The following is a 9,208-nucleotide window of genomic DNA, read 5'->3' on the forward strand; positions in this document are numbered from 1 at the left end:
TATTTGGATCAACTTATGTTATCTTTATCCAACTCATGCAGGTTTGCTACGTACTAATTGTTATAAGAATTACCATTGTCCTCATATAATTATCATCTCCTTTTGTTTTCCAAAAAAAAAGTATTTCTAACCGTTCTTGTTGTGAGAATATTTTTAGGCCCGTTTAATTTGTTAATTCGAATTAAGATGTAACGTTTTGTAAGAGCGTTTTACTGTAACAAAAAAGTTAAATATGACTGTTTCTGAAAGCTTTTTACTATAATAAAACTCGAATTTTAAACTCAAATCGACGAAATGAACGAGACCTTAAGATTTCTAAACATATTGAAGCGCCCACAAGCACAAATATTGGGTTCATCACAATCTAAATTAGAGGTGGAAAAATAATGACAGTAATGATGTTAGATTTGAGAAGTCCATTTTACATTTTGGTATTTATTTCCCCACTTGGATGACGGATGGTACCTAAAGAGGTTTTTTTTATTTTAAAAAAAAGTAATTACAAAACACTCTAAAATATATACAACTTCTCATAATAATATAACTCTGAGATAGTACTGACTAATACTGTTTACATACACTAAATACAGTACAACTCATAATTAAAAAAAAATGAAATCGTAATAAAACAATCCATCTCAAATCTCGAGCCTTCAGTATATTGTAGTCAATATTGTGCTGCAAATCAAACTGCTAACCCTAGAGGGGGAAAAAAATAAAAACAGGAATGAGCCAAATGTCTAATAGGGGAAACAGGAATGACAACAATAAAACAAAGTAAAATAATCATGGCAAGTCAGACACAATCGACATGAAATGCATAACTCAAATGCAAGAAATGGTAACATGTGAAAAATAATCAAATCAAAACTGATGCAGTTGAATGCCGAATCAAGCGGATAATCAAGTATTTGAAAACTTTTTCAAAATACTATATCAATTTAAAATCCATTTCAAAAGTGATGGAATACGCTATCTGAATAGTCTACAAAATACTAGGTATTTTGTAATTCTATTAGACACTTAGATGTTCAAATCAAAAGACAGATAATTAAAGAATAAATCATACGTCGGTAGTTTGAATACTCGTATCAAAGTACCAATACATAGTTTAGTGCAAAGCTTTACCATCCACGCTGCGGAGTGGCCCGTACGGGTTTCGAGACCTGCCCCCAAGTACACGATCTTCATATCCTGATCTCTGTGGTCATCATACTAAAACCAACTATCTAAAATGCTTATTAGATAGCGTTTAAAAGCTCATTTATCTTGTGCTCGAATTGTCCCAATCCAAGACTAAATTCATTTCTCTTTTTCTAAAATTCTCTTCCAAAAACCATGACCCGTGAATTTAGGTTTTTGGGAAGATTTTTCATATATAATCTCTATATATATTTATGTACATTTATAAATGAAAATCCTTTCAAATTCTCAAAGTCAGAGTAGACCGAGTTTTAAACAGAGAAGTGAAAATCCATGAAATAAGTCCAAAAAGGAAGAGAAACACAATCTCATGCCAGAACAAGATAAAAACTCAAGAAATAATTCAATTATCTGTAAGGTATTCATGTATGCACAACCAACAATGAAAAAGTGTCATATTCTAATAAGATCTATTAAGTTTCCACAAGATATCATTGGATGTCAAGTGTTAATTTATACTCCTCTAACACTTTTCGTCGTATCCCATTAAGAACCACATACTTAGTGTTAAAATAACCTCAAAGGCTCCAAACCATCAATCGTTCAGGCATAAATCAATTTCTAACTTGAATGAATCCATATTCTTCATGAAAACAGTAAATTGACAGATTCGTCAACTTAGACGGGAATATTCATGAGATATTATCTAAGTCTCTAAAAATTACAAAATCAACTACAAAAGAAAGTAAGCACGTAGACCTTTCCAATGAGCTATCACATAGCCTTCATCCGAGCTTTGTAAGTACCCCAAAAATAGCTTTTAAGAAATCAAAATTCTGGTTTTTTCGATTTCACAGCTTTTAGAAAGTTTCAACAAGAAAATTCGAATGCGCACAACTTGGGCTAAAAAAACTCCAAATTAGGTGATTCTAACTCTCACATGTCACTAATAACTTGTTCTAAGTGGTAAAGCAGAGGGTTTAGGTGCAGCAACTATAAATCATAAAGTGAGCATCTCGGTTCTTGTTTTATCAATTTCTAGAAAAGACAGCTTTGGCGATTGTTACATAAATAATCATAAAATATCCAACATAGCCACAAAAATTACAAAATCAGTGCATAATCGAAGTAGACATTTAGAGCTTTCTAAAGAGCTACATAAGTTTGGTTTTGAGTCCATTAAAGCCTCCAAAAACACGTTACAGCAGATCATGAATTGCTGATTTTCCTGCAGAGTTGCAACAACCACATCCAACATCAAAATTTCATACCTTAAGCTACGGTAATTGTTTAAGGCGAGTCTTGTCTCTAATCGAAGCTTACAATGTCTATTTTATGTCCTTACAATCAGATAGATCAAAACGTAAGCAAGGAGATACAGTTTCATTCTTTTCCTTAGACAGCCCCTTACATGTTTCAATAAACCATCATTCTTCACACTAACTCAAAAGAGAAATCCCTACTAATGACTCCAATATGGCTGGTCCAAATCTTAAGTCAGCCCAAACTAAACTCTTAAGGTTCATAAATAGGATGCAAAGGCTAAAGAAGCTTATTAAGCAAAAACATTGGTGTTATAACCCCAAACCTAACTATGCACAAACCTCAAAAGGGGAAGTATTCCTTAGTCACTCACAACTCAATCTTGAACAATAATTACTTGACTAATTATGAATTAGAACATAAACACATGAGATTCAAGCTAAAGAGTTTCTGAAAATGAACAACATCAAACTTTAACTACAGAACTAGTTGCTGAGCAATCACATTAGTAAGAACGCATCATCAAAGGGGTTTTTAACACATTTTCTAAGTCTGAAACATTGAAATAAAATATTAAATTCTTGGAAAAATCCGGATTTAATAGCATGCAAGACAAAATTCATACCCCAACTTGAATATAATAGTAGAAATCATCAAATCTCAAGAAATATAACAAGGAAGATAGAGGATTCATCAAACAACAGCAAAACAAGAGATTTTTGACAAACTCTGAAATCACTCATTATACACAAAACCATAAAAAAAAAAATGCCAAAGAAGAATGAAAAGTAAAGAATTTTAAAAAGATTAAAAAATCAAAACAAACCCTACCTCTTTCTCTTGAATTCCACATGCAATTCTCCCAATCCAAAAGCTAAACAAGAAGTAAACATTAACCAAGAGTTTAGAGCTCGGATTTGAAGGCATGCAACTGATTTTCAGAAATTGAAATATAGAACCCTACCTTAATCTTCTTGGAATCTCAAGAAAATCCATCTCCAATCTTGAAATTGACTTTAAAAATGATTTACCCATCAAAAATGGAGCAAAAGCCCTCTACTTAGAAGCTTGGACTGCATCTCCCATGGAGGAGAGGGAGAGAGAACCGAGAGATAGAGGGAGTAAGAGAAAGAGATAGAGAAAGAGAGGGAGAGAGATCACGTGAGAGTGTGAGCAGGAGAGAGAGGGAAGGAAGAAAAGAAAGAAAGAGAAAAGGAAAAATGGGCTTACATTTTTTTGTGAAAATTAGAAATTAGACAATTAGACTTTAAAGCCCAACTTAAATATGAATATAAAATGGCCTAATAGTTTCTGTTGGGGAAAATTAGCTACCGGCACGTAAAAAAGATCGAGGGGCAGAAACGTCAATTTAAAAATAATTATTTTAAATGCAAAAAATTCTTAATGAAATAATCATAACTGAAAATGAATAACAAATTTTCAATTAATTAATACTAACAACCGACTCAAATTAATTTAATCGGGTGTTACAACCCTACCCCCTTACAGAAATTCCGTCTTCAGAATTTAAAAGAAAGTAAATGGTCGAAGTTAAAGGCCAAAACCAAGATGTTAACAATTTTAGCTCGAATCTGAATACGAAACAAGGAGTGACGCAATCAAATGTCAAGAGTAGGTTAGACACAACTCTGAACTCGAGAAAACAAACTGTAAATATGAGTATATCCAGAAAAGCATAGAACAAAGTCCAGTTCCATCCGGAATTAAGGATGGGATTAGGAGTATGAACTACATCTTAAAACAAAAATAGAAGACAATACAGATATATAATATCTAGAGTCATCAATCAACAATTTATAAGTAGGCAGGAACACGGCACGTCTCAAGTCAGTAAGGGAGTAGTTAAGACTAACAATTAAAACTAGATGCAATTTCAATATTTGTTTTGGATAGTATCATGATAGAGAGCAAACACGAGTTGAAACACAATTAACAATTAGAAAGACAAACTCTATGTCAAAACAGAATCGAAATAGAACTCAGAGGATTGGATCCTGAAACCTGTGGGTTATGGCCTACTACACTTCTTGATGAAAGGCGAATACAAAAAATAACAAAGATAAGAGTCACCTTGTGATGCTGTCCATAGCAACTATCATCATCAACAGAATAAAAGAATGAAATCTCACCGATATGAGAAAATTTGTTAAGTAAATATTCTTGAACAAATCACCATTAAGAGATAAAGGAATGCATCAGTGAATCGGAACAAGTAGCTAGGACATAAGACTAGAGATTACAAGACTAAACTTGCGTATCAATCAAAATGAGAAAAACAAAACAAGGAGGGAGAAAACTTGGTCAATCGGAAACTGCTGAAATCCAAGCCGTCGCTCTCCATCGACATCAATCTTTACGTCGGGCGCATCATGTTGTGAAAAGAACCAATTTCGAGAATTTAAAAACAAGTGGAAGTCAATCAAACATCATTTTAAAACTGAAAACTTCAAGAAAATGTTAAGGTCAAACCTTGACTTTGAATTTCAAACGTACAAAGCTTAATAGCATAAGCAATGGCAAATCAACTAATCATCAAATTGAAATTCAAAAATTTCATGAGAATTTCAAAGTCAAACTTTGACTTTGAATTTCAAACTGGTAAATATCAATAACAGAACATGGACTCATCAAATGGAGTCCAAAAAAAGTGAAACTGACACTGACAACAAATTCTCAAGTTTAACTGCACCATGTATTAACTTGTACTGTAGGACACGTCCTGATACCAAAACCGATTAAGGAAAAACAAAAACTAAGTAAATAACTTACACAGGCTCAGTGCAATCTCATGCTGGAACAAGATCAAAACTCAAGAAATAAACATGCTTCAATTATCTATAAGGTATTCATGTATGCACAACCAACAATGCAAAAGTGTCATATTCCAATAAGATCTATTAAGTTTCCACAATATATCATTAGATGTCAAGTGTTAATTTATCCTCTTCTAACACTTTTCGTCATATCCCATTAAGAACCACATACTTAGTGTTAAAATAACCTCAAAGGCTCCAAACTATCAATCGTTCAGTCATAAATCAATTTCTAACTCGAATCCATATTCTTCATGAAAACAGTAAATTGGCAGATGGTCAACTTAGACGGGAATATTCATAGGATATTATTAGTCTCCAAAAATTACAAAATCAACTCCAAAAGAAAGTAGACACGTAGATCTTTCCGATGAGCTATACACTTGTTGATCCGAGCTCTGTAAGTACCTCAAAAACAGTTTTTAAGAAATTAAAATTCTGTTTTTTTCCTGATTTGACAGTGGTTGGAAAGTTTGAACAAGAAACTTCCAATGCGCACAACTCGGGCTACAAAACTCCAAATTAGGTGATTCCAACTCCCACATGTCACTAATAACTTGTTCTAAGTGGTAAAGAAGACGGTTTAGGTGCAGCAACTATAAATCATAAAGTGAGCATCTCGGTTCTTGTTTTATCAATTCTTAAAAAGGACAGCTTTGGCGACTGTTACGGAAATAATCATAAAATATTCGACATAGCCTCAAAAATTACAAAATCAATGCCTAATCGAAGTAGACGTCTAGGTTTTCCAAAGAGTTATCATAAGCTTGGGTTCGATTCCATTAAAGCCTCCAAAAACACGTTACACCAGATCATGAATTACTGACTTTTCTGCAGAATTGCAACAACCACATCCAACTTCAAAATTTCATATATTAGGCTACGGTTATCCGTTTAAGGCAAATCTTGTCTCTAATCGAAGCTTATAATGTTTATTTTATGGCCCTACAATCAGACAGATCAAAACCTAAGCAAGGAGATACAGTTTCATTCTTTTCCTTGGGCAGCTCCTTACATGTTTCATTAAACCATCATTCTTCAGGCTTACTAAAAAGAAAAATCCCTACTAATGACTCCAACATGGCTGGTACAAATCTTAAGTCCCCCAAACTAAACTCTTAAGGTTCATAAGTAGGATGCAAAGGCTAGAGAATCTTATTAAGCCAAAACATGGTGTTATAACCCAAACCTAACTATGCACAAACCTCAAAAGGGGAAGTATTCCTTAGTCACTCACAACTCAATATTGAACAACAATTACTTGACTAATTATGAATTAGAACATTAAACACATGAGATTCAAGCTAAAGAATTTCTGAAAATGAACAACATCAAACTTTAACCATAGAAGTAGTTGCTGAGCAATCACACTAGTAAGAACGCATCATCAAAGGAGTTTTTAACACATTTTCTAAAACTGAAACATTGACAGGGTGTTTGGTATGTCAAATAAAATATCAAATTCTCGGAGAAATTTGGATTTAATAGCATGCAAGACAAAATTCATACCCCAACTTGAATATAATAGTAGAAATCATCAAATCTCAAGAAATATAACAAGAAAGATAGAGGATTCATCAAACAATAGCAAAACAAGATATGTTTGAAAAACTTTGAAATCATTAATTATACAACACCAGAAAATAATGCCAAAGATGAATGAAAAGTACAGAATTTTAAAAAGATTGAAAAAGCAAAACAAACCCTACCTCTTGCTCTTGAATTCCACGAGAAATTCTCCCAATCCAAAAGCTAAAGAAGAAGGAAACATTAACTAAGAGTTTAGAGCTCGGATTTGAAGGCATGCAGCCGGTTTTCAGAAATTGGAATATAGAACCCTACCTTAATCTTCTTGGAATCTCAAGAAAATCCATCTCCAATCTTGAAATTGACTTTAAAAATGAACTACCCATCAAAAATGGAGCAAAAGCCCTCTACTTAGAAGCTTGGACTGCATTTACCACGGAGGAGAGAGAGAACCGAGAGATAGAAGGAGTGAGAGAGAACGAGATAGAGAAAGAGAGGGAGAGAGAGTGAGGGAGAGAGTGAGAGGGAGATGACGTGAAAAAGAGGGAGGGAAGGAAGAAAAGAAAGAAATTAGAAAAAGAAAAATGGGCTTTGGTTGGTTTTTGTTTTTTGTTTTTTTCTTTGAAAGTTAGAAGTTAGACGATTAGACTTTAAATGCTCTGTTTGGTAAGAAGGAAAGAAAATGGGAGAGAAAGAAAAATTATAATGCATAAAAAATTAGAAGGATAGAAAAGATTTTAATTTTTTCTTGACTTGTTTGGTATGATAGGAAAAAAAGAAAATGAATCTACCTTCTCTTGTTTAGTATTGGAAGTGAAACTAAAGGGATAGAAAAATTCTTATTGGTGTAATTACTTTTTTACCTAAATATTTTTTATTAATATTCTTTTCTAATAAAAGTATAAATAATACAGTATTTAACATCAAATTAACTCAAAAAATTCATGTAACTTAAACATATATTCTATCTATATTATGTATATATATACACACACATACATATATAAAGGTGCAAAAACATAGGTGGCGTTTGGAATTCGTTCCAAAATGATTTTGTTTTCTGTATGAAAATGAAAATAAAAACGTTTTCATTTCTATTTTGGAATCATTTCTGAAAATGCGTTTGGTAGTTTTATTCTAAGATTATTTTCAGTTTTAAAAAACTGAAACTGCGTTTGGCGGTTTAATTTTTAAAAACATGAAATAATATTTTAAATAATAATATATTAAATAAGTAATAATTGAATCTCAAATAAAAATACTAATAATTAAAATAATAAATTAAATTACATTACAAATAAATAATAAATAATTTAAAAAAGTTTACTTCGTATCCAATCTTAAATAGCATAAATGTAGGAAAATTATAATCCAATACACTCATATCTTGTATCCAAAAAAATGCCGTCAGAACAATGTGAAACCTGTTTCTCCATTTCCCAAATACTTTCAAACATTTCCCAAATACTTTGGCCAAACTCCTTCTCCTGCACGCGTTGGACTGCATCAAAGTGTCCTGGTGTGCTAAGTGGAGAGGAAGCCCATTGCCCATTTATCTCTTATTTCTGAAAAAAAAAAAAAAAAAAAAAAAAAAAAACGCCAATTTTGGAGCCAAAATGAGGACAATTTAGTAATTTAAGTAGTTATCCACATTTTCCTTCTTAAAATCCTCCCACTTTTGGAGGGATTAAAAATGGTGGGACCCACAAATTATAATTTCCTTTCAATTTTCTTTTCCTTCCCAATTTCCTTTCTACCAGACAAGTTAATTTACTAATTTCCATCCTAAAATCCCTCCAACATTTTCTTTCCTTCCACTTTTCATTCATACCAAACATAGTGTAAAGCTTAACTTGAATAGGAATATAGATTCAGAACTATTCTCGTTTTATATGTATTTTTTATGAGAAAAAAATACTGTAAAGAATCATGAATCGTAATTCAGAATCATGAATGAATACATGAAATAAAAGTCCTAAAATGGCCTAATAATTTTTTATTTGAAAAAATTAATTACCGACACATAAGACAGATTAAGGAATTAAAGGGCCTGTTTGTTTGTGTTTTCATTTTCGTTTTTCACGGTTTTCAAAGTAAAAAAATGAAAACGGGTGTTAAAAATGTGTTTGGTGCAAATTTTTTTAAAAAACAAAACCAAAAACGTTTTTGTCTTTTTGTGGAAATCAGAAAACGAAAAAAAGGTGTTTTCGGGTGCGTTTGGAATTGATTCCAAAACGTTTTTGTTTTCTGTACGAAAATGAAAATGAAAACGTTTTTAGTTTCATTTTTGAATTATTTTTGAAAATGCGTTTGGTAGTTTTATTTAGAGATTGATTTTAGTTTTAAAAAAAACTGAAACTGCGTTTGGTGGTTTAATTTTTGAAAACATGTAATAATATATTAAATAAATAATAATATTAAATATATTAAATAAATAATAT

At 31.9% G+C, this 9,208-nt stretch overlaps 1 protein-coding gene across 3 annotated transcripts; it reads right to left on the reverse strand.

Moving 5' to 3' along the window:
• Nucleotides 1-537: 537 nt before the first annotated feature.
• Nucleotides 538-7,246, reverse strand: LOC112094248. 3 transcript variants are annotated; one of them, XR_002903443.1, is made up of 4 exons: nt 7,083-7,246; nt 6,950-6,992; nt 1,129-1,215; nt 538-699 (listed from the first exon to the last, which is right to left on the reverse strand). XR_002903443.1 is itself a non-coding variant. In XM_024174671.1 (4 exons), the coding sequence occupies exons 1-4, from the start codon at nt 7,151-7,153 to the stop codon at nt 654-656; spliced, it is 306 nt and encodes a 101-aa protein (XP_024030439.1). In that variant the 5' UTR covers nt 7,154-7,246; the 3' UTR covers nt 538-653. The 3 variants fall into 3 exon arrangements, 1 of the variants encoding a protein (XP_024030439.1); XM_024174671.1 differs by having other exon boundaries at nt 1,070-1,215; XR_002903444.1 differs by lacking the exon at nt 1,129-1,215.
• Between the last annotated feature and the right edge of the window lie 1,962 nt (nt 7,247-9,208).

The sequence above is a fragment of the Morus notabilis genome, unplaced genomic scaffold, assembly GCF_000414095.1.
Source record: "Morus notabilis unplaced genomic scaffold, ASM41409v2 Scaffold104, whole genome shotgun sequence".
Classification (NCBI taxonomy): domain Eukaryota; kingdom Viridiplantae; phylum Streptophyta; class Magnoliopsida; order Rosales; family Moraceae; genus Morus; species Morus notabilis.

Excerpts from the sequence above, each read along its gene's own strand:
- LOC112094248 (XM_024174671.1), bottom strand. The coding sequence starts at position 7,153 with ATGGGTAGTTCATTTTTAAAGTCAATTTCAAGATTGGAGATGGATTTT. Across the intron at positions 6,993-7,082 it reads GAGATTCCAAGAAGATTAAG|CTTTTGGATTGGGAGAATTT; the intron begins GTAGGGTTCTAT and ends CTTCTTCTTTAG. Across the intron at positions 1,216-6,949 it reads GTGGAATTCAAGAGCAAGAG|TATGATGACCACAGAGATCA; the intron begins GTAGGGTTTGTT and ends AGTTGGTTTTAG.